This window comes from Petaurus breviceps, unplaced genomic scaffold (assembly GCF_028583685.1).
Source record: "Petaurus breviceps papuanus isolate PSGF00001 unplaced genomic scaffold, PetGlider_PUasm1.0 90601, whole genome shotgun sequence".
In the NCBI taxonomy this organism is placed as follows: domain Eukaryota; kingdom Metazoa; phylum Chordata; class Mammalia; order Diprotodontia; family Petauridae; genus Petaurus; species Petaurus breviceps.
The window spans coordinates 2,702,694-2,728,369 of NW_027187282.1; the positions used below are offsets into that span (position 1 = coordinate 2,702,694).

General features: G+C 42.1%; 2 protein-coding genes across 11 annotated transcripts in view; one reads left to right on the forward strand and one right to left on the reverse strand.

The window, feature by feature from the left end:
- The window catches only part of LOC138142657 (lys-63-specific deubiquitinase BRCC36-like), a 34,804-nt gene extending 34,404 nt beyond the window's left edge, over positions 1-400 (reverse strand). For all 3 annotated transcript variants that reach the window (XM_069063741.1, XM_069063740.1, XM_069063739.1), the window contains exon 1: positions 83-400. In XM_069063741.1, coding sequence (XP_068919842.1) covers positions 83-187 — 105 coding nt within the window. In that variant the 5' untranslated portion in view covers positions 188-400. The remainder of the gene's footprint in view (positions 1-82) is intronic.
- The window catches only part of LOC138142658 (protein p13 MTCP-1), a 25,524-nt gene extending 735 nt beyond the window's left edge, over positions 1-24,789 (forward strand). For 2 of the 8 annotated variants that reach the window (XR_011163502.1, XR_011163503.1), the window contains exons 2-4: positions 321-437; positions 6,191-6,259; positions 8,591-8,661. Coding sequence is in view for 2 of the 8 variants with exons in the window: in XM_069063742.1 (XP_068919843.1) it covers positions 4,414-4,521; positions 4,613-4,783; positions 4,883-4,930 (327 nt within the window). In the remaining 6 variants the exon portion in view is untranslated. Of the gene's footprint in view, positions 1-299; positions 438-1,057; positions 4,522-4,612; positions 4,784-4,882; positions 4,935-5,023; positions 5,277-5,321; positions 5,377-6,190; positions 6,260-8,590; positions 8,985-23,791; positions 23,915-24,197 lie in introns of those variants that run through there. The other 6 variants (XR_011163504.1, XM_069063742.1, XR_011163506.1 and 3 more) reach the window with 6 other exon arrangements.
- The last annotated feature ends 887 nt before the right edge of the window (positions 24,790-25,676 follow it).

Consider the following 25,676-nt stretch of genomic DNA (forward strand, 5'->3'; position numbering starts at 1 on the left):
GGGGGGGGGGGCGGGGCGGCTGGAAGGCCGAAGGGCCGGCCAAATGGCCACCTGGCGCCGCCCAAAGGCTTGAGCCCCTCACCTCGCCGAGGCATAGGCCCATGACCTCCTCCTTTTCGGTGCTCAGGGCATGGTTGAGGGCTACCAAAAAGGCGTCCGACTGAAGGTGCACCGCCTGAACGGCCATCTTGGATTGGCCCCGGCGCGCGCCGGTAGCCCGCCCCCTTTATTACCGAGGCGCTCGCGTGCCCAACCCGCCACTCGCCCCCGAGTGCCAGAGCAGCCGGTCGTGACCCGCAGAGCTCTTTCTCTCTCGACAGAGCGGCGGCGGCGGCGACCGTGACCGTTCAGCTGTGTTGGCCCTCTACGACCCGCTTCGGCTTCCCTCTCCTCTGCCTGTGTGTCGGCCCGGATCCGGCGGCGCAGCCACCCAGCGGGTCCGTGCGAGCCCTCGGGGGGAGGCGGGACGCGGGGCCGGGCGGGCGGCCGGGGTGCCGGGGGTGGGGGGGGGGGGGGGGAGCCGCGGGGGCGGGGAACGGGGGAGGGGGCGGGGGCGGGGGGGGGGGGGGGGGGGGGGCAGGGGGGGGAGCCGCGGGTGCGGGGAACGGGGGACGGCTCGGAGGCGGGCCCGGAGGAGGAGAGAGGACCGGCGGAGGCGGGTCGAGCGGGTCGGCTGGCCGAGGGAGGCTAGGGGAGAGCGGCCGGCGGCGGGGGCGGGGGCCGGCGGCCGGGCGAGAGGCGGGCCACGGGGTGGGGACTCGGGGCGGAGGTGAGGCGAGGCGAGGCCGGGAAGCGGGTGGCCGTCGTCGGGGAAGGGGGCCCTGAGGTAGTGGTTGGTGAACTTTGAGGCTCTGGAGGAGCTAAGCGTTTTGGTCAGGGAGGCCTCCGGGCGCCTAGCGCCGGGATGGTCCGGGTTGCCTAGACACGGTGGGTTCTGGAACTTTCCTTTCTCCTCAGGCGGCGGGTAACGGCCTCTCCCCCTCGCGCGCCCTTCCCGCGCTTTTGCGGCCGGCCTCGTGCGGCCCTCACGGCCGCCGCCCCTCCCCCTCCCGCAACGGCCTGGAATCTTTCTTGAGCCTCGGGCCCCCAGCTCCGAACGCTGCCCCCTCTCCCCACCCCCGTGGGAGTGGTGGGCTTTTTTTCACCCCCTTTTCCAAGGAGATTAGTTAGGCTTCCAGTTTAGGGATTTTTTCCCCGTGATTGTCACCTCAAGTAGGGAGGAGGAGGAGGGGAGAGGAGCCATTCTATTTTGTTTTGTTTGGCCGAGTCAGAACGAGGCCGGATAACTGAGAAACATCAGGGGCAGAGTGTTGATTTTGTTAAAAAAAAATCTCATTGATGTCTCTTCCATGGTTGGGAGGGAGGGGAGGAAGAGGCCGTGGCCCCAGGGTATGAGGGATCAGATCGAATTTGGGGTCTTTCCTCCGACCAGGATTGGATTTTTGCCCGGATCCATCCTGGGGTTGGCAGCTCCAGGAAGTCAGCCAGCATCGAGCCTGCCTCAGTGGCCCAGGCTTCCACTCTTGACTCAAGGTCTGGAAGGGGCTTTACAGATACAGAGTCAAAGCACAGCTTTAGAAATGGGCTTTGGGGGTCTTTAAGGAAAATTGAGGGTTCTAGTGTAATATCATGGTCCCATCACGTTTTCTTCTTAGATCTTGGAAGTCAGGTAGGTTTGATGGTAGTGGAAAGGAAGAGATACTGAAGTGCTTCCTGAATTACTGAGTCTTTCCTCTTTTCTCTAAGTCAGTTTCAAACATTTCTATCTCCCTTTGGACTTGGCAAGAAATCCAGTGATATCCACCATCTTTTTGGTTCTCTGAAAAGAGCAGGATTCTTGGCACACGAGCTTATTAAAGATCCCATGGCACTTTTTTCAGGATTAAGGTCATTAATGTTACCAACAGTTGGACCAAAAAATGGAATCTTTGCACAAAGCCACCTGAATTTTCCCTTGATTTCCCATCTAAAGCAATTGGGCCAATTCTTCCATGAATGTATAGAGGTGACTACTTTTGGGTGGTGGATAATTTTACCTTGTAAAATGTTTAGATATATTCAGGATGAGAATATAATTAATTTATAACTATTATAATAATTATCATCACATAATTATTAGATGATGCTATTATAGTCCATTTTTATTACAAAATTACATTCAGTAACTTTCAGTGCATGTATGTAGTATGGTTTTTCACAACTTGATTTATGTGTTGTACAGCCATAAAATTGTCTGGTGGTTAAGATTAAATAATCAGTTCAGTTGGACCAATTTAATTACTGATTACTCAATTCAATAAAAATATTTTAATTATGGATTCTTTAAAGAAAATAAGTATATTTGATGGTTAAGCATTAGTAATTTTAGCTAAAATCCTGTAAACTTAAAGTAACTATCTAATTACAAGACAAAAAAAAATCAAACAAATCGTACAGGGAAAAGGAAGCCTTTCCCTAAGTCCTTTCAGTTTAAATAACACAATATTTGAAACAGAAATACTACTATATGTCAGAAGAGCAGTGTGTCTCATCTAATATAACCTTCTTTGATGTCCTCTCAAGCAGTTTGGGATTCCCTAAATATCCCTACTTTGCCTTAGTGATTCATCATAGCTATATCATCCTTGAATTTATCTAACTTCTTCAATCTATTTGTTTTCATCCTCTTCTTGGAGAGGCACTATAACATGATGGAATAGCAGTTGTTTGGCAGTCAGGTGTCCTGGCCTCTAGTGCTTTACTGGATGTGGGACATTGGGCAAATCACATTACTTCATAGACCTCAGTTTCCTCATCTGTCCAATGTGATGGGATTGAACAAGAGGGATCTCTAAGGTCTCTTCCGGCTTTAACATTCTCTGATTCTATTCCTCTGGTTAGCATTCCTTCCTTTCTGCTTACTTCTCTGGCTCAGCTGTGGGCATACACCTGTTCTGGCCCTCTGCTTTTCTTCCTTTCCATTCATCACTTAGGATTTCATTATCCACTCTTAGGGCCACAAACATCACCTCAACATGAATGACTTCCAGATCTCCAGCTCATGGCTTTTTTGATTTCCAGTATCTTGTCTCCAGTTGTCTTTGGAACACTGGATGCCCCATCAGACTCAACTTGTTGGACAGATAGGCATGACTTTTGATAGCAGATCATATGCCTGTGGAACCAGTTGAGCCTGGTCAGTCACAGGATAAGAATCTGTATGCTATAGTGGAGAGTGATGTACTTAGAAAAGACTTGGTTCAGATATCACCTACTAGTTTTGTGACCACAAGCCATCATCTCCCTAACCTTATAGCTTCCTTATCTGTAAAATGTGAATCTTAATATCCATCATACTACCTCACAAGGTTGTTTTGGGGATTAAGTGAGGTAATGTAGGTGAAGTGCTATACAAAGATTAGCTGTTACTCTATTGGAGTCTCTCTAACTTGGTAGGATCTGCCAGTGCTAGAGTTCTGCTAGTATGGTTTTTGAGATCTCAGTGTTACCTCTAGACAATAATATAAATTTTTAAGGTGTCTTTTGCTCTTAAAAAAGAAAAAAATATGTAAGTATGTATTAAATGAAAGGTCTGTTAGAGTCATAGCACTCTAGGATTTACAAAGTGGTTTTTTATCCCCTGAATTCCCTAAATGAGGAAACAGGACCAGAGAAGCCTACTAGCTTGTTCCAGGCCATTAAACTCAGGTTTCCTGAAGCCATGTCTCGAACTTTCAATATCGTACCATGCTTCTTCTCTAAGAAAGTTAGGGAAACAGGCTTATCATCTGTTCTTTAGGATGCCAGAAATGGCAGTTATAGAATGGTCCTCTCCTCCCCCACCCCCAGTAACTATGTGTATTGGTCACAAGTGGGAGTTATTTAAGGGCCAGTCTGTATCCCCAGAGCCATTTGTCAGAGAACTGGTTTTGGCAGAACCCACTTTCCCTTGCACACTTCCCAAATTGCGTCATTGCCATTACCTAAGAATGTGAGTGGTTACTAGGACAGTTGGTTTTCAATGGGCTTCTAGTTTCCTCTGTTGAGTTTTGAAAACAGAAATTAATTTAGCCAGACCCTAGGTGAAGGGTTCTTAACCTTTGTGTGTCATGGACCTCTTGGGCAGCCTGGTGAAATGTCTGGACCCCTCCTCAGAATCTTGTTTTTGAATACATAACAAACTATATAGGATTACCGAGGAATCCAATTATATTGAAATACAATTATTAAAATATTTACTAAAAGTGCCAAGTTCAGACTCTTGGTTAAGAACCCCTGCCCTAGGTGATCTCTAGAACCAGGTGTTGACTTTCAGGTCTAATAGCTCACTCATAAATTCATTCAGACCCCAGAAATCACACTTGTGTCCTGGGCATGGGTGCTGCAGACTTAGGTGGACAAAAGCAATCTTAGAATTGGAACCCAAAGCCCAGAATGGCAGAAGGGGACATTGTGGGAGCCCCACCTGATCACCTCTGGGTACACCAGGAAGGTGTCTACCGGGATGAATACCAGCGAACATGGATTGCATTTGTGGAAGAGGTAACTCTTGATTTTCTATCAACTTGGTTTCTATCCATTTTCAGTCTTTGGGGAGGGTATGGTTTCAGTGTTTACAATTATTTCCCCATAGGAGACCAGTTTCGTTAGGGCTCGAGTGCAGCAGGTACAGGTACCCCTAAGTGATGCAGTCAGGCCCAGTCATCTCCCTCCCTCACAGCTACCACTAATGTGGCAGCTGTACCCCGAAGAGCACTACCTGGATAACAACTCTAGGATATGGGAGATAGAGCACCACTTAATGGTATGTATTATGGCTAATTGTTCTCAATTTGATTTTGCCCCCTCTAGGGGAGAGAGAGAGAGAGAGAGCGCTCTATTCTTTTTTCTCTTTGTTTAACAGGTCAGGGGAGTTGAGGAGCTGTTGCTTAAGCTCTTGCCTGACGATTAATCTGGTAAATATTGATGTTATCTCTTTACCCTTCCTATACTTTGTATGCTTATACTTGGTTTTGGAGTTTTAATAATAATATTTGTTTTCCAGGTGCTGGGATTCTAGGAAGATATGTCCATTTGTTGTGTACATTATATGGGAATCACTTCACCCAGCACTGAAGTGCATCTACCTTTGGGGGGAAAAGTGAAAACTGTTCAAGAACACAGCACAACAGTTTAGGAAGGAAAGTGAAGAATACTGTAAAACCGCAGGGGGAATGTTAGGTAGATACAAGGCAAGTCCAGAGGTGGTCATTGAGTCAGGACACCTAGCTTAAAACCTCTGACTCTTGGAAAGTGCCATGGAATCTTTAATGGACATCGTCGGTCAGAACCTCCGCTTGACATCCTCACACAAAAAGCAGCACCTCCAGAAAAGATGCCCTGATCACCAAGGACTTGGTACTGACTTAGACCGGAGCCTTCAGCAGTCAACATGTTTTGTTTTGTTTCTCCTCCCCACCCCCACCCCTCCCCAAACTTTGCATTCCTCTTTCTCCCTTCATAAAAACATCCTAGTTTTTGCTTGCATGTCTTCCATTCCAGCACTGGTATACTTGGATCTACTGAGAACTTAGGAGTTCTGAGAAAGGGCACCACCCAGGTTGGCTGCAGTCTTCAAGGACCTTTCCCCTTTCAGAAATGCCACAGGTCTTCAAAGTCTCAGGGAGTTTTTAAACTCAATCTCTGTTTACCATATTTTATCTTTAAATAATGAGCTACTTTCTTGGAAACTTCCAAAAATCCACTTTAGGTGTTCATAGGCACTTTTCCCAGGTAATAGCATTTTAGTTGTTGCCAAATTCCCAAGGAAGCATTTGATTGCCCTGGTGAGGAGCTTTCCCAGATAGTTCAGTTGCATTTGAAATGAAGGGAAAGCCTGGGGGATGGAGGATCTTCTTGCTTTTTGGAAAGCCTCTCTACGCTATCTTTGTTAACAGCTCTGAAAGTAAATATAAATTATTGTTTTCCCTAATTGAGTGAGGTTGGTACTATAAAAGTAGTCTGTTCATCCTGTAAGTAGCCAGAGGGTTTTGTAATTATTCTAGTATAACTACTTTCTAGTGATGAAGGGGTTCAGAGTAAAGATCTTAGATGAAAATCCCTAAGTCTCAGTATGGTTAGGGGTAGAAAATAGAGTCTGTGAGCCAGAAAAGATTTTTTTATGAGAAAGCAAAATAAACACTCTATAATTGTATTTTTTTTCTTGTTTTAGTTTTAATGGATATGTCCCAGAAGGATCCCTGCCAGAAACAAGCCTGTGAAATACAGAAATGCTTGCAAGGTACTTACATATGGTGCTTTATTCTAGTGATTTTTTTTTTCATTTTGTGTATGAGCTTCAAGAATCAGACCATCCATCTGCAAGTTAACATTTAACTTGTCTCATAATAATATTCAGTTTCTGCACTTTTTCTTTCACTGGCTACATTACCAGTGTAAATTAAGGATGATTCTCTTTATGGCTCAAAAAACATAGTGGCAAGTTCTACTTTTTTCACCTACATTATATAAAGCATGATGTTAGTGGGAAAAGCACTGGATTTAGAGTCAGAGGGCCCGAGTTCAAATTCTGGCCCTGATACTTTCCAACTAAATGATATTAGACAAGACACCTAACTACTGTTGGCCTTAGTTTCCTCATCTGCAAACATGAAGGGTTTTTATTAGATGAACCCCAAAGTCCCATCCAGTTTTAGCTCTTGCCCTCGGGGACAGTTTTAAATGGCTGACATTATACTGTGGTTGATAAACCACTTGAACATGGTGGAAGGGGTTCAAGTAGAAAGTTAGAGTTCTAGATAACCCACCTCAGCTGCTGTGGAATGGAGAAATTATTGTCCAACTACTAAAGAATGACCACAGCAAAGAATTCTAGCAGTGAAGTTAAATTGAAAGAGCCTGATTCTCATCCCCTCTGTACTCAAAACTTCTTTCACAAGGGGAACTACTTTTGATATCATTGGAATCCCATCACAAGTACAAAGCAGATGAGAATTGGTATATGTTTTGCTTTTGTTAAATGATTAAGTTTTCAGTTATCTTTCTGAAATCTTAAATGAGTTGTGTAAGACTTTTAATACCTTATTTACTCACCCCCTTGCCCTCAATTTTGAGAAGGTAAGAAAACTTTTTCCCACGTTTTTTGCCTCCCTGACATGTGTAGTGTGTGTGTGTGTGTATACACACATGTACACACAATATGTATGTGCATGTGTGCGTGTGTCTAGTGTACAAATACACACACTTTGAAATAACCACATGGTCAGGACAGACAGAACAGGAATTAAAGGAGCATTTGACCCCATGTTCTTGACTGGGATGAGGGGGAGGAGAAAAGGGAGAGCTGGTCAGCATCTAGTCCTTTATTCCTATAGCTTCCCCCTAATATAAGGGAACTAGGAAGAGCCAGCTGGAGCTGCAACAGATTCAAGTCCACATTTCTCTAGAACAGGGGCATATCATGGACCCCTGTTGAGAGGAATGTTCTGGTCACCTCCATGATAATTGAAAGAAATGCTAAATTTCAGTTGGGGGTGGTAAAAATAAAGATGTAATTTTTTTCCCCATTGAAGTTCATGGACCCCTGAAGTCTATACATGACTCCAAGGGGCTTGCTAGGTTAAGAACCCCCTCTGTAGAACAAAAGGTATGCTCAATTCAAGCCTTACATCTGAAACTTGAGAGGAAATAATACTATATGGTATTATACTAACACCATAATACTAAAATACTACCTTTCAGTTATTTTGTAAGTCATATTTTCTTCAGTTTAATACACTTTAAAGTCATCTGTGATTTATCAAGGACTGTAAAATTCCTGAAGAGATAAATCATAGGTTCCAGTTAATGATAAAATTAATTTCTGTGCAGTTCTGAATAAGTTGCTGGTTTTTAGTAAATGGAAGTGAGAATCTCGTTATGAAAATTGGCAAGTGCAGTGATACATAGACTCTCTAGGTTTCAGTACTTTCTATAGGAGGACTGCCTCCTGTCCACCTTCTAATTCTTTAGAGTAAAAACATCAAAGCAATAAAGTTAAAACTCATGCCAGTCAATACAGTATTTCCTGAAAAGGGACTTGAGGTTTTACTGCCCCACCCACCTCTCCAGGTATACAGATAAATTAGACAAGAAAACAGCAAATACAGGAAGATTATTTTAAATACCTAAGACACCCTAAAGAGTCAATAAATGACTGTCCATCAAGGTGTTTTGTAATACTAGTAGGCACTAAAAATTTTGCCTCACTCTTTTTCTTGCAAATTTTAGTTTCAATCATTTATGAGCTAAATCTAATAACAGGTTAGGCTACAAAAATAATTGGTCTAAGTTAGAATCTTCCCCTAGGTTAGATTCTGCCCTCATTTCCTCTTCCATCCCCCTGCTCCATATCCTAAAGGACCCAATCTCTCCCCCACTGATTTTGGTCAGTGGACATGGAAATACCTCCCTTTGCCTTTACTATTTCCAGTGGGTTATGTTAGCTCTCTAAGTTTACGGGGAAAGTTTTCAAATCACTGATCTTAAAAAATATATATATATATTTATACATTTATACACACCCTACTTGCTCAGTTTACTTTCTCTCATAGAATTAGTCTTTGTTTTTCAGCCAACAACTACATGGAATCTAAGTGTGAGGCTGTCATCCAAGAGTTGCGTAGGTGCTGTGCTCAGTACCCCAAAGGGAGATCTGTTGTCTGTTCAGGATTTGAGAAGGAAGATGAAGAAAGGCAGAAGCTTAAGTCTGCATCCAAATGAATTTCTGCTCCATGGTTTTCATCCAGGAGATTGTATTTGGTCTCCTGAACAGGTTTTCTCAGGTAGTCAACAAAAGCCAAATGGAAATTCACTTATAGGTTTAGTCAATAGATATGCCACTTAGGCAGAAGAATAGAAAGATTTAAAAAAATCTAGTTTGAAACAACTTACTGAAAGCAAAAATGTTTTTCTTTCAATGTAAACTTTAAAAATGACCTGTTTAAAATAAACATGTTTTAAATGCAGATATTTTGGTCTGGTACTGAATGGTCTCTTCATAAGAATTTCCTTGATTTCAGCAGCTCATTAATTATACTGCATAATGGAGTACCTTCCAGGGAGGCAGTTGTATAGTGGGGAAAGCACTGGGTTGTTTTTAAGTCACAGGTCCTGGGTTCAAATTCCAGCTTTGGGCCAAAATGAGGGAGTTGGATTAGATCAGTGGTTCTTCTAAATGTGGTCCAGGGACCCCTGGGGTTCCTTGAGACCCTTTCCGGGGATCTTAGAGGCTAAAACTATTTTCATAATCCTAAAATAATTTCTAATACGGTAAATATCAATAGATATAATCCACATAAACCAGAGATCTTTAGTAGGTGTCCTCAATAATTTTTAAGAGGGTAAAGGGATCCTGAGAATAAGAAGTTTGAGAACTGCTAGACTAGATGGTCTCTCACGTCCCTTCTGGCTCTAAATCTATGATTTTTTTCAGCAGCATCTCACAAACATTGATACTTATGAATGTTTGTGAGATACAGTAATGCTGTGATGAAGTTTATCTCTTCAATGTGGCTCTTCCCTTCCATCAACCTAGCCATGCTTTTTCAATTTATAATCGTCTGTTTTTCAAGAAATCCTTTATGGATTATCTGCACGATGTGCTAGAAATTATTTTAATAATTAATGGATGCCAGTACAACACTTGGGTTAATTCATTTTCATTACATGACTGGACCACCTTTTCCAATCATATATGTCTTTGATGCCATATATTTATCCACCAGTCATCTGGAAGTAAGCTGTAACCTACTTCCACCTGCCATGCATCTTTCCATTACCTTTTTGAAGCATCTGTGATTTTGATTATTTTGAGATTGTTGTGTTATGGGATTTGTAGTCATGTAGCAGTGAGAAAATTGTTGGTGGCAGCTAGGTGGCATAGAGTGTTGGACTTGGAGTCGGCAAGCTCTGAGTTCAAATCCTGCATCAGCCACTTACTAGCTGTGACCCCAAGAAAATCACTTGACCTCTTGGCCTCAGTTTCATCATCTTTAAAATGGGAATAATAATTAATAGTACCTATCTCAAAGGGATGTTGTGAGTATTGAGATAACGTGTAAAGCAATTTGCAGACCTATATATATAAGCACTATATAATTGCTAGCTATTATCATCATGATAGGTTTTTTGCAATTTAGGATTTTTAAAAATGTTGCTCATTTTCCCAAATGAAAACTATCTCATTCTATTCAAATCTGGAGTAAAATTGTTGGTCAACTGCAGTACCCGTCTGTAGTAACTAAGCAATGTATATTTTTCAGTCTTTTTAAAAAATTTTCTCTGATTTGCTAGGCCATTGTATCAGTGAGTAGCTTTAGGTCTAGTTGAGGAAGCCCTGTGGTGTTCTGGGGCTAAGCACGACATAACAGAGGTTCGGGGAACACCACTCCCCAAGTGTAGCTGAACCAGTTAAAAATGTAATTGGGAAATATTTAACAAAATAAAGAAAACTACAGTTGAACATATACAGCTCCCATTTCTAGATGAGTTTGGCACCACTACAGTACAATTTAGCTACAAGAAATAACATTTTTTTTGTACTGTAAGTGAAACATCCTCCATGACACTGTCAAACCCCTTTGGCAAGCATGTCTCCTTTTTGATCTTGCTTCATGATGATACTCTGAGGAACATTAAAATCCTGTCCTTGAAATATTAGCATGTGCCTGAGAGTCACCTTGTTGAAGGAAAACCTCAATTTTAGGGCTACATTTTGTTTAACCAAGGAAAATGCATTTTTTTTTTCTGATCAGACAGTGAACATAGCAGGATTGTTTTTTTGTTTATTCTCTGTGCCTCACAGTCACTCATGGTTATAAGTCTACTGTAAAAAAAACTACAAAAGGTTCTGTTTTCATCTCAATACATAGGCTATTTTATAGAGAATAAAAAAGTAGACAAGAGTTAATTACTGATGGCTTAGTTATCTATTTTTGGTGGTACTACTGTCCATGATCTTTTTTACATTCTTTTAAAATACTCCAATTTGAGAAGTCTTAAAAAATGGTTCCCTGGCTGCCTTTCAAATCATATTGCCTCTAGATCTTTTCTTCACCTAGTATTTGTTCATATCCAGGCATCCCACAGCTCCATGTTCTTAAGTACAATTTCTGCTTCCTTCTACAATACATTGTTTACTGTAGTGAAGAGTCCAAATGGTCCATGATCATCAATGATGAAAATATTGCCATGGAAAGTATTGAAAACCTCTTCCGTTTCACACCAATTTATCATTGTTTCAGTTTTCATCATAAAATTCTTTGGCTTAATTGGCTCTCAAACTAAGACTTCTGCAGAATTGTTCTTCTCCACTATATTTCATTGTTTTGTGAGGTAACATAAAACTGATGTTCAATCATCTTCCTCTTGAATGTTTTTCAAATGAACCTCTACTCTTAACTTTTGTAGACTTTTACTGCAGTGTATGTCTTACTTTTCTTGGTAAGAAAATCAAGTGTTTGTGTTGACTGGTGTTACAATGGCTAAAATTCTCTAAGGATTGATGTCAATGGCTTTACTTTGATCAGTTTCCTATTTTTCAGTCAACTGCACACAGTGTCTTCTCATCTGTATCCTAATTTTTCATTGATTTTTATTTTGACCTAATTAGTGTAGACAGCTGATTGTGAAATTACCTCTCCATAGATAAGCCATTTCCTATTAAAATAACAATTTCATTTAAAAAAAAAAAATCAGCCCTCCCACTTCTAGTACCTTCCAGCTCTTTGGGAGGCAATGTGGTATAGTGTAAAGAGTTTCTTGGGGAGGCTAGGTGGCACAGTGAATAGAGCACCAGCCCTGGAGTCAGGAGGACCTGAGTTCAAATGTGGCCTCAGACACTTAACACTTATTAGCTGTGTGACCTTGGGCAAGTCATTTAACCCCAACTGCCCTGCCTTCCTCCCTTAAAAAAAAAGTTCTGGTATCCCATGAAATCCTTCCCATTGCCTTTGGGCATTTGATAAAACATTCACCTTTATCTGTGCCCTACCCCACCCCTAATTTGAACTCCTTTGAAATAAAGGAGTTGGAAATCTAAGCCATTGTTTAACTTAGCTGCATGTTGTATGTGTGTTTCTGGTTTCACACATAGAAATTTTGTCTTTATGGGTATAGATCAGTTTGTCTAGTGTATTAATGTGTTGGTCATTGAACAAAGATTTCACATTTCAAGTATCAACAATACTCATTACCCATTTTTAACACCTACCTCTTTTTCTGCCATTGTCACTATGGACTACAAGGAGGCATCTGTACAGGGCTCAGAGTCATTTTGTATTTATCAGTTTTATGGATTTCGGTGGTTAAAATATTCATTTGGAAAGTCAGAAGGTCAAGAGTATTCCAGGTGTAGGAAACCATGTGAGCAAAGGTTGAAAGGAAAATATGGAATCTATCTAGGGAACAGGTGAGTAATCTGTTAATTAAGACCTCCAAAAAGGTTTATTTCAACTTTAGGATTCTAAGATTTCACAGAATTGCCATCAGAATGCTTCTTGTGAGAAATTTAATTCCCTTCCTACCCAAAAAGGAATCTCAACTACAACACATCCAACAAGATTTAATAGTTGTACTGTATGACAGAATTCACAAAATCACGAATACTCAGGGGAATGTAAATCAAAACAACTGAGGTTTCAGATTGGTGAAAGTGACAAATGATGTCATTTGTCATGAAAGTCATTATTGGAGGGACTGTAGAAAGGCACACAAATACATTGTTGATGGTACTATGGATCCAACCATTCTAAAACAATTTAGATTTTTCCCCAAAAGTTAACTAAAATGACCCAGAGATCCCATTCGAGGCATGTCCTCCTAGTGAGGTCAGGCACAAAGAAAAGACTCATATCTATCAAAACATTCAAAGCAGTAGTATTTGTACTGTCCAAACATTAGAAACAAACTAGGCATTTAGTGATTGAGAAAGGGCTAAAGAAATGGAATGTTGCACCATAAGAAATGACAACTATAAGGAATTCAGAAAACTGGGGAGATGGAGAGTAGTAAGCAAAATTATACCCAGTGACTCCAACAATGTAAACAAAAAGCAATAAAAGTAACAACATTGTGTGAAGCTTGGCCTAAGAGAAGACTTAAGAGAAAACACCTTCCCTTCACTGCAGAAGTGAGTACCTATGGAGGTGGAGTATTGCATTGAGTATCAGATACAGTCTATGTGTTGGTTTTACTCTTAAAAGAGAGGGCTTCATTCCTAGTGTGTGGGGGAGGGTGGGGGGCAGAAGAGGAGATATTTGGAAACAAGTCATGTAAAAGCCAAAAGAGGGCAGCTACATGGCGCAGTGAATAGAGCACTGGCCCTGGAGTCAGGAGGACCTGGATTCAAATGTGACCTCAGAGACACTTAATGCTAGCCACTTGACCTTGGGCAGGTCACATAACCCCAATTGCCCTGCCTTACCCCCTCCCAAAAACAAAAAAATTTCATGGTTATAGACCATGTAGCATGGCATACTTTACATATATATTCCTGTGGTTGTACCCCTGAAGTAAGTTTTTTTTTTACTATATGCTTAACCATTAATAAACAATCAAGTAAATGTATAAAACAAGGAACAAAAATCATGCCTTACTGCCTTCAGAAATAAGATAGAAACAAATAACAAAATAAAATGCTCTTGTGTTCCCCAAGCCTATCCAAAATTCTGCCACCTTTGTCCCTGCTGAAGTACTAGGAAGCAAGATGATATAAAGGATATACCCACAAGTGGGAGTCAGAGGAGGTGGGCTTTAAAAACAGGTTTATTTCAGCATTGAATGATGATTTACCAATGTTTTAACCACTAGGGTTTTTTTTTAATAATCTCTTTTTTTCTTCTTAAAAGGTATGGCTTTGACTCCAATCATCAAGGTAAACAAAGGATAGTGAGAGTTTACATTTCTATAGCAATAAGGATTTCATGTACATTATCTCATTTGACAGATGAGTGGGGCTCAGGTGAAGTGAAAGTTTCAGAGAGGTGGCTAAGGCCAGGGTCGCACAGCTAGGAAATGAAAGGCTGAATTCCACCTTTTGTCTTCCTGACTTCAAGTCACACAATTTCACTATGGCAATTGTTGAGTAAGAGTCTGCTGTGGGCCAGGTGTTGAGCTAAGCACTGTGGTTAAAAAAAGCAAAAGACAGTGTCTACCCCCAAGTAGCGCCCAGTCCAAGGAGGGAGACAACAGCCAAACACCTCTATCAGCAGCATATCTACAGGCTGCTTTGGAAGTAGCCTCCTTGGGAAGGCACTAGCAGCCTAGTAAACAGGGAAAGTCTTCTTGCAGGAGTTGGGATTTTAGCTGAGACTCGAAGGAGGCCAGGAGATAGGGATGAGGTGGGAGAGAGTTCCAGGTGTGCACAAGGTACAGCTGGTGCAAATGGGAGTATCCTAAGCATGAACAGCAATGATACCAGTGTCATGGAGTCTTACAACATATGGGCGTAGTAAAGTGTAAGAAGACTGGAAAGGTAGGAAGGACACGGGTTGTGAAGATTTTAAAAGCCAAGTGGGATTTTTTTATCCTGTAAGCTGTGGGGAACCACTGCAGCTTACTGTGTAAGGAGGTGACAGGGTCACATCAACCCTTTAGGAAAATCACTTTGGAAACTTAGCAGAGGATGGACTGCAGTGGGGAGAGTACATGAAGCAGGGAGACCAGCAGGAGGTGATAAGTGCCAAGTACTTATCAGTGGAGAGAGGTGTTGTGCATCTCATAGGAAGGATCCCCAAACCTTGAAAACATTCGATATGGGGAGTGAGAGCAAAGAATTGAGTATGACCCTTGTGTTGTGTGGCTGGAGAACTGGGAGGATGGGGGTACTTTGGACAATAATAGGGAAGTTTGAAGGTGGGGGAAGGGTTTAGGGGGAAAGATCATGTTGAGTGTCTCTATGGGACATCCAGTCTGCTAGGTAGTTGGAGATATGGAACCAGAAGTTGGGAGAAAAGTTTGGGCTGGATGAACATATTATGAGAATTATCAACAGAGGTAGTGACCGAATCCATGGGAGCTGATGAGAAAATAGAGAATGAAAAGAAAGAGGACCCAGGACACCTCCTTGGTTAGTGGGCATGACCTGGATGAAGCTGTAGCAAAGGGGCTTGAGAAGAAGCAGACAGGTAGGAGAACTAAGAGAGAACAGTGACATGAAAACCTGGAGAGAAGAGAGTATCAAGGAAAAGAGGGTGTTCTAGGATGGTAAAAGCTTCAGAGAAGTCAAGGAGGAGGATGGAGAAAAGGTCATTAGATTTGGCAATGAAGAGACCTTAGTAACTGGAGAGAGCAGCTTCAGCTGAATGATGAGGCCAGAAACCAGACTACAGAGAGTTAGAAGAGAATGAGAGGAGAAGAAATGGAGGCATTCGTGGAGTTAAGCTGTGAAAGAGAGGAAAGATAGATGGATGGATGGATGGATGGCTGGATGAGATGGACAGATTAAATGAGTTTTTTAGGATGGAGGAGACAATCAGTAGTCAGTAGGAAATGAGCCAATAGGGAAAGATTGAAGATGAGTGAAGATGGTGGAGGGAGCAATCCACTGAAGGAGATGGGATGGGATGGAATTGCAGGTAGAAGGGTTAGTTTTGGCAAGAAGAAGGACCACCTCTTCATATGAGGGATAGAGGGGGAAGGTTCTGAGTGGTGTGATGAGTAGGAGGGAAAGCTGTAGTAGGTTTGAGAAGGGATGAGAAGGCTTGGAAGAGCCACTGTGGTGAGTAGGATAGTGAATCAATTAGGAAGCTGGAAAAGGATTGCTTGGCTGCATTGAGGGCCTGGTTGAGATTATGGAACACAAGTTAGTAGTGGACTGGTTGGCAGAGTTTCATGATTTTCTCCAGTTTTATTCAGCAACATGTGAGTAGGAGTGAAGACAATCCCAATAGTAGGAGTGTTCTAAGGCTGGTGTTGAGGTAGAATAGAATGGGAAATTATACAATTTAGCAAGAGGGGGAGGTAAACTACAAAGAGTGGGAAGGGTACTGTAGATAAGTCACCCCCTCTTTGATCTCTCTGCTGTAACCAGGTCAGAGATAACATCATTCCTCTTCCTCTGGCTTTCTATGTGGGAAATTGGAGTTCTCTTTCCAGGGGTAGTAGCTATCTCCTAGGGCAAGCAGAAGAGCAGCTAGCATCAAGAAGAGGGAAAACTATTATATCCTATTTACAAAAATGTTGGCCTGTCTCTGTCTTTAGAGTCTCACTTGACAGAAATTGTCCATGTATTTGGAAATCTGTACTAAGCTAGAAATTTCCTCGAAAGTCCATGTCTTTCTTTCATTTCAATAAGCATTTATTAAACATCTACTATGTCTTAGATATTGACGATACAGAGAAAAGTACAAGAGAGTCCCTGCTCTCAAGGAGCTCACAATCTAATAGGGAAGACAATGTGAAAACAACATCTCCAGATTACACAGGGTACATGGGAAATCATTCAAAGAAAGAAGGCACTAGAATTAGGAGGCAGGATTCAGCTAGGATCCAAAGAAAGTCAGTAGAGTGAGATCATTCCAGGCAAATGCCCGGAGTCAGGAAGTGTCACTGGATGAAAGATGAACTTGCAGGGCTTCTTTGAGTATGTGATATTATAGTCTCTTTCTTTGTCATTTATTGAGGGAAAGGCATCCTGTTCATTGTCCTATTTGCTATTTAAAGATTTAGTAGATGGGAAGAGTTCCGTTTCACTCTGAAATCCTTTCCTGGAGAAGTGTTCTTAGAAAGTTCTAGTCTTTGTCACTAACTCTCTTGTTTCCTGAGACCCTTTCCTCATCTAATGGATTATCTCTAAAATTCCTTCCAGGTCTAAAATGCTATTATTTGATTATAAAATTTTATAGGAACTGGTATATTTTAGATGACTATGCTTTGAAATGAGAGGCACACATGTGCTTGCATACACCCCCCCCACACACACACACACATACACAATATGCAATTAATGTCCCCTGAAGTAGAGAACCCAAGTCAGAAAGCTGGGCATGATTGTGAGGAAGCTACAATGTATAACATCAATGAATGCTCCCTCTATTCTTGATCAAAAGGAGGGCTTCCAAAGCAACACCTCCTGTATGGTTGTGAACCAAAACTATCACATTTGGTGTAGTAGGGCCATCCCAGCTGATCAATTGTCAGGTTTTGATGACCACCAATAAAGACTTTTAAAGTGAGGATGAAGAAATGCTTGACCCCACTAAGACACAGGCAGGGAGTTATAGGCCAGTCAAGGCAGCAGAAGCTGGAAGGAGGCAAGCAAGGAAGACCACAATGCATTTCAATAGTTGGGGGTGGCCCATTGAGTTGGCCTTCATTTGGCCAATATGTAGCAGGCAGGAAGTCTTATACTCTTCCTGGGGCAAGTCAACTGGGCAACACTTGGCTGTGACTGAATGTCCTCATCTGTGAAAGGGAGGGAGGAAGGGAAGCCTCAAGGGGCTTCTAAGATTCCATCTCTCTGAGAACCTTGCACTATATGTATGGGTATACCTGAACAAGCCCCAAGACTGGAGCTTTAGGTTCCAAACCCCAAGAAAGCTGGAAAAGGGAAAAAGAACCATGGTAGGGACTATGCAATAAATCAACACTAGTCTCTGAGACCAACTTTGCTTCTGTAAATGCCCTATTACAACAATGAGCCCATTTTGATCCAAACTGGGGGTCCAAACCACCCCCCACCCCTTTTAGATGTTTCTCCCCAGAGTAGCATCCTGCTATCTTTTGTCAGGGAAAAGGGGAAAATGCATTGCTTCAGTTCTCTGCCAGGTCTTAGAGGATGCCTCAGCCTGGGAGGCAGCTGTTTGGATTTGCTGAAAATGTGTGTCCATGGAAACAAGATTACATGTGGCTGCAAGGTCCTCAGGCTAGACTGTATAACAAAGAATCTTCGTCAGATGGCAGCCATTTACAAGGAAAAATGGAAATAGGAAGGGCCATTCTGTTGTTAGTCATTCCAACAGAAGCACGCAATTGGAGGACTCATCCCCAAGGCTGAAGACATTTTGTTAAGCACCTACTAGGGACAATCACAGTTAGACTAGACAACACACCCTCTCTGCCCTTGGGGCTAGCACTTGAGGAGTGAGCTAAGATACCAACATATAACTATAATCCATAGCTTTATATACTAAGTATATTGCGGTGATCATATGACACAGCTTTACAGGGAGAAGGGACCTCAGAAGGCCAGCAAGTTCAAGCTCATTTTACAGATGAGGAAACTGAGTCATGGAGAGGCTGTATGAGTTGCCCAGGATCACACACTGAGTATCTAAAGCAGAATTTGAACCCAGGTTTTCTTGACTCTAAGTGCATTACATGGGAGTTCTTAACCTGTAGTCTGTGAACTAAAATTTTTAAAAATTGTAATATAATTGGTTTTCTTTGTAACTCTGTGTTTTATTTTATGCATTTAAAAACACGACTCTGAGAAAGTGTAGATAGGCTTCACTCACTAGACAGCCAGAGTTCAGTGTCGCATTATGTACCAAATAAGGTAAGAACCATAATGACGATGAGTGTAAAATAAAACACATTGTGAGGTCCAAGAAAGAAAGTTCTGGATCAGGGAAGGCTTCATGGAAGAGGCAGTGCTTGAGTTGAACTTTGAAGGACACATAGAATCCAAAAAGGGGGCAGAATTTCAGGCAGCCAGTATGAGAAAAGCACCATGGTGGGAGAATACAAGTGTCTTCAGGGTTCACTTTGGCTAGTATGTAGACTACTGTGGGGGTGGGGGTGGAGTAATATTAAATAAGGCTATTTCCACTTTATGCTCTGGTTCTATGAGAGATGGGAATTTTTCCTTTAAGATCTCTCAAAATATGTCTAGGTTTGATTTGTGATCATGGCTTTGAGATAATCCAATGATTCTTAAATTATTCCTCCTCAATCTCTTTTGTAAGTCAGCTATTTTTCCTATAAGATAGTTCATATTTTCTTCTGGTTTTTTTTTTCAGACTTTTGACTTTGTTTATTTCGATGGCTCATAGAGTCATTAGCTTCCATTTGGCCAGTTCTAATTTTCAAGGAGTTATTTTTTTTAAGTTAATTTATTTTTAGTTTTCGACATTCACTTCTATAAGTTTTAAATTTTCTCCCCCTCTCTTCCCACCTCTCTCCCAAAAATGGTATGCAATCTGATATATGCTTTACATTTACATTCCTATTAAGCATATTTTCGCATTAGTCATGTTATATAGAAGAATTAGAACAAATGGGAGGAACCATGAGAAAGAAAAAACCAAAACAAAACAAAAAAAGAAAATAGTCTGCTTTGCTCTGCATTCAGACTCCACAATTTTTTCTCATGAGTCTCCTGGAATTGTTTTAGGTCCTTGTATTGCTGAGAAGGGCCAAGGAGTTATTTTCTTCAGGAAGATTTTGAACCCCTTTTTTCAAGCTGATAATGTCCTTTCCCATTTTTCTTCCCTAGTTCTTACCTCTGTTTCCATTTTTTCTTCTACTGCTCCTCCTTAGCTTTTGAAATAACTTTTAGTTATTTTTTAAACTCTTGCTTTAAATCTAGGAATTCTTGTTAGGTCCATGTCCCAGCTGCATGTATCTTTGAGACTTTGCTTGTTGATGTTTTCAAGTCACTGGCTTTTCCATTTGTGCCATGAACTTCATCACCACAGAAGCTCTTTATAGTCAGTTTCCTTATCTGTCATTTTCTCATTTTTTTTTTGGAGGGTCATTTGGGGTTAAGTGACTTGCCCAAGGTCACACAGGTAGTAAGTGTCAAGTTTCTGAGGCTGGATTTGAACTCAGGTCCTCCTGACTCCAGGGCCAGTGCTCTATTCACTGCACCACCTAGCTGTCCCCCATTTGCTCATTCTCCCAGCTTCCTTTCTGACTTTAGACTTGATGTTTGGTCTGGGCTCTGTGCACTTGGGCAGGAGGTGAGATGTGTGGCTAGGCTTCTTTCTGTCTTCTCTCTGCTGCTTTCACATCTTCAGCTTGGGGCCTGCAAGCTTTCAGTACTTTCTAAGTACTGTGATCAGGGGAGATCTATTCACTGGCATCCTGATTAGAGCTATGCAAGTTTCTGACCAGAGTTTTGTTCTGTTGGCTTGTCCTTGGTTGGGAGTTTCAGCAGAATGCTGATGGACTCAGTTACTATTGGTCTGCTGACAGGTTCTCCAGATTTATAGCTACTGATCCCCTACTAACTGTGGATTCCCCTTAGGTGTGGGATACTGTGCTTTGCTCTGGGGACCAGTCACCCACACAACTACTGTTTGCTCCCCAGAATTTGTTCAGTGCTCAGTACTCAACTTGAGCCAATGCTCGTGACTTCTCTTCTCCCTGGATCCCAGGATCCCTGGATCCCCACCAGCACTGGCTGGTGGGTGACAAAGATGCTTGATGGCCCCCTTCCTTTATTCCATGCTTGCTCAGGGTTCCCCTGGGGTCTCTTTCTGGTTCCCTGTCTCAGCCTGTGGGCACTGGAATGCTCTCCCTCTGCTATAGCCACTTGTACTCCTGCCAGCCCTTTTCTCCAGCATCTGAAGACTTCTCAGTCTATCTCCCCGTGCTTCCCTGGGCTGGAAAAATTATTTATTGTGACTTCTTAGCTTTCCTGATCAGAATCTAGTCCAGTTCATTTTCTAGATCTTTGTTGTGGAGATGTGGAGAAGCAGAGCTAGATTTGAATGCTTCCTCTTACTCTGCCATCTTGGCTTCACCTCCAGTTAAAATGTGTTCGAGACTTTTCCCCCCAGATGCTCCATAACCCTGGAGTGGGAACAAGGAGGCAAGAAATCAGATAGTGGGGTTAGCCAGGGATGAGAAACAGGATGGGAGGAAAAGAGAGAGGAGGGGGAGGAAGGGATTCTAGAATGGTAGATAGTGCCATAACAATGTAGCTGCCTGTTGGTTAGCTACCAATGCAAATGAAGCTGGTGGTAGCCTGGGAAAAGAGGGATGGTCCCAAGAACCAGTCCTGCTTTTAGTCTACCACATAGGGCCTCTCTGCTTTGGGGGACCCCATCCCAACAACCCCCACCACTTGTCTTAATGAATTTTGGAGTGGATACTCTCCTTGTGGCAGTCATAGACACAGCCATCAGCTACCTTAGCTCCCAATTCCAATGTACTAGATTCCATCAACTTTGGTGCTGCCCCATCCCTGATCCTCCCAACTGAAAATTCTCTCCCACCTCATTGTAGCGGCAGCTAGGTGGTGCAGTGGAAAGAGCACTTACTAGCTATGTGACTTCTGCCTCAGTTTCCTCATCTGTATTTGACAAACAGAAAGATACAATTCCTGCTCTCATGGAACTTACAATTTAGGATGTACACATGTCAGTCTCTAATCAACAAGCACATATGGAGAACCTACCATATATCAGTTACTGTGCTAGATGCTGTACATGCTAATAGAAAAGTGATACAGTCCCTGTCTTCAAGGGGCTTACATTTTACCAGAGGGAAGCAGCAGGTAAATACTGATTATGTACAAAACAAATACACAACGTTTGAGAGTGGGACCAACAACTGGGGAAATCAAGAAAGGCCTCTAGAAGGAGGTGGTACTGGAGCTGACGTTTGAAGGATAATAAGGGTTCAAAAGATGGAGGTAAGAGAGAATTCCAGACACGAGGAACAGATAGACTGTGCAAAGACCTTCTGGTAATTGGGAACTTTATATTGTTTGATGTTATAACTATAATGACAGACCCCCAGTATGGTGTCACTTAGGCTAAGTGGTCTTAAATGCCTGTCCATTAAGCATTTAGGCAAAGACAGATAGGCAGATAAGGCTCTTGGCTTCTAATGGGATAAGATTCTTGACCTGCAGCAAGGTTCTGAACTAGCCCTCTTTTCTGCTGTCTTACATGACTTAGTTCATGGTCCCAGTGAAGAAACTCCCACTCCCCATGCCTCATCCAAATCTGGTATCCATGAAGGACCCTAAGAACTTGTCTCCCATAATTGGGTCTGATTAGGAATGCCCTCTTCCACATCTAGCACCAATTCCCTGTTCTCGATTCTTAAGAGTATATCATTTCACCAACTGAACCCCAACTTTGAGCATGTTCTCTCTCCTGACATGTCTTCTACCCCCTCACATTGCGTGAGTTTCTTGCATCCATGGGGAGGCATATGTTTATATTGCCATGTAGTGAGTGTTGTGTGTGTCTTTTTTTCGGTCTACCTATTGCTCATAATAATAATAAAACTGGGGCAGTGAGTAGAGCACTGGTCCTGGAGTCAGAAGGACCTGAGTTTGGATTCAGCCTCAGACACTTAACATAAAAAAAACTAGTTGTGTGACCTTGGGCAAGTCACTTAACCCCAACTGCCCTCCAAAAAGCAAAAAAAAGAAAAGAATAATAAAACCCTTGTTTGTATCAGCTTTCTCAATATCAATTTCCTGGAAATTCCTGAACCCAGGTCTTTGCTTTAACCTGACCATAAGATCAAATAAAGCAGACCCAGAGAAAAGAGATGGTATGTCATGTATAGGAACAGCAAATATTGCTAGAGTGTTTTGTTGTTTTTCAGTCACTTTCACTCACATCCAACTTTTCGTGATCCCATTTGGGGTTTTCTTGGCAAGGATATGGGAGTGGTTTGCCATTTTACAGATAGGAAAACTGAGGCAAACAGGATTAAGTGTCTTGCCCAGGGTCACACAGCTAACAAGTGTCTGAAGCTATATTTGAACTCAGGAAGACGAGTCTTCCTGAGTTCAGGCCCAGCACTCTGTCCATTGTGGCACCACCTAGGTACCTCGACCTAGCTGGAGTGTTCAGTGCAAGAAATCTAGTGTAATCAGCCTGGAAAGCTAAACGGGAACCCAGTTGGGAAGGGCTTTGAATGCCAAACAGAGTACTTGGTAATTGGTCCTAAAAGCAGTAGAGAGTTATATAAGTTTCTTGAGAAAAGGAATGACCTGGTCAAGCCTGTATTTTAGGAATATCAATTGAGCAGCTGCATGGAGAATGGAATGGCCTTGTGGAGCACAAGAGTGAGCCACTTGTGGACAGTCATTTTGGCACTGTACAGTTCAGGGTTTTAAATCATAATACTTCTTATGCAAAGGTGAATGTTATGAGCTAATTATTCTAAATTTCCATCATTAAATCAGTATCCTTCAGGTGGGCCCATGAATTTTGTAATGCATTTTAAATCAAATTCTTTATGTAGACAGAGGCTCTCCCCCCCAAATATTTGCCCACCTCCCACTCTGCTGCACACACTAGGGGTGGTCCTGCCAAGGACTAGAGGCCCTGATAAATAGTAAGAAATAGGATAAGAGTGAAAACAGTAAAATAACTGAAAAAGATAAAAGGCTGTATTCAGAGAGACAGATAGATGATAAAGCATTGATGAAGTGCCTACTATGTGCCAGGGGGTACAAATAAAAGCAACAAAGATAGTCTCTGCCCCCAAGGAGCTCACAATCAAATGGTGGAAAACACATGAAGGGGAGCTGGTAGGGTGAGCCATACCACCTAATTCCGCGTGGACGGAGATGTCCAGAAAGCCTCAAACTAAGCAAGCTCAAAGGCAAGGATGGCTCAGGTGGGGGTGACCCAAGTGGAGTCCAGTTAGCATAATATCCCTGCTATCATGAGCCCAGGTTTCTTCCAAAGTGGAATTCCAAAGGCCAATCTTAGTCTCTCTTGGAATGGTTTTTCTCAAGAAATACCCTGTTTCAAGTCAACTCCTTGGTTTCACATCTTGTTTTCTGACCAAGGGAATCTAGAAAAGTGCTTGTCAGGACTTCTCCTTCTGTCATCCATGGTGCTTCTCTTCTTTGCAGCAAGATCACATTTGGAATGGAAACTGGAAGTGCTCCAAGGGAAACAATTCGCATCATTCTCCAGCATTACATCTCAGTACATATCCTTCTGAGAAGATTCCAATAGCTCCTAACTCCTTCCAGGTAAAGTCCAGGCAAAGAAGAGAATTTAAAAGTTCCAAATATTAGAGATAAATGTAATTCTATGAGGTGATGAGGTCTTAGGCATGTATGTGGCTAAAGTGCAGTGGTTGGTCCCAGGGGTGGGCTGGAACCAGCTGGAACTGCTCACTCATCAATGTGAACATTTCCACCTTGGAAATCAGCAAATGCCACAAATCAGGGCTGGATTGGTTGTTTTGCTGATTTGAGTGATGGAGAAAATGTTCATGCAGATTTAACAAGTGTGTTACTTTCTTTTTTTCAGAGAAATGATTGTTAAACATTTACCAGCACATCCCTGACTGTGGAGTTCACTGGAGTTAAAAAGATTCAAGAATGGAGAATGTGGTTTGTTTCAGGGACCATAAACATAAATGTCAAAGTTCCTGAGGTTGCTAGCCACAAATGGACTGGAGAGGAAGACCACATGCCAAATATTAAAGTTCTTACAGAAATAGGGACGGTAACTGGAAAGTCAATGAGGATATGTCGATATTGATGACGATGTCAACGAGGATAAAGAATGGAATGTTAGAGATGGACTGCAGTTCTATAACTTGGTTTATACCTGTGGGTAGTTTGATATAACACTAAATCTGTGAAATGATTTAGGTAATATCATTTGTATTCTATCAGACAGTTCCAACCATGAACAATGAATGTCTCTACAATTGTCCCCCCAGCCCCCCACTGCTTGTGCCTTCCCTCAGAGATGACCTCCAATTTCCCTTGTATCTATCTTGTATGTTGTCTCCCCCCATTAGACTGTGAGCTTCTTGAGGGCAGGGACCCTGTTTTTGTCTTTCTTTGGAACCCCAGTGCTTAGTACAGTGCCTCATCCATAGTAAGTGCTTAATAAATGTTTGTTGATCAACTGGTTTATGGTTTCCTTTATTTCTGTAAAGTGTGCCTTATTGTATTTACCTAAGTCCTTGTATGTCTTATAAGCTAATACCAATAGTTTCCTATTTCCTAGTTAATTTTAGTGAAATTCCTCTTTTTTTCCTGGATTTTTTTTTTAGTGAAACACTAAAGATTTCTATTTGTTTTATTTGCTACTTGACTCACTTGATACTGATTCAGCTCCTTTTTTTACTTCGAACCTCTTCCATTCTCTAAGTAAGCCATCACATGAATGGCAATTGAATTTAGTTCAGCCTCTTCATGTCCGTTCTCATTCCCAAAGAACAGTGGAGAGTCATAGGGATGGGGCCTTGGGAGGTACCAGTGACAATGGATTTCTCAAACCTGAGTTCTAGTCCTTGCCGTCCCCCACTTAGTGTGACCTAGGACAATCAACAATGATTTGGGCATGGGGGGCAATCGCTACTCTCCAGAAGCGTATGGAGGAAGCAACATGTATGAATAGAGGTACAAAGTCATTGGCGGGGGGTTGTTAATAAGTGCTATCAACTTTGAGAAAATGAAGAAAGCCATGATGTAGGAGGTGGCATTTGAGTTAAACTTTGAGAGAAACTAGGGAATGAATCTGAGAGGCAGAAGTGAGAAGAACATTCATAGTAAGGAGGAGGAGAAGATAGTGGAAGGCACCCAGAAAATGCATTGTCTCGTGCAATGACAGGAAGTCGGTCAATTTGGTAAGAATGCAAAGTGTGTGATGGGGAGTAACATGGAACAAGCTTGGAAAGGTATAACAGAGTCAAATCATGAAGGGTTTTCAGTGCCAACCAGAGGAGCTTGTATGGTCCTAGAGGCGATAAGAAACATTCTGGGCAAAAGATTG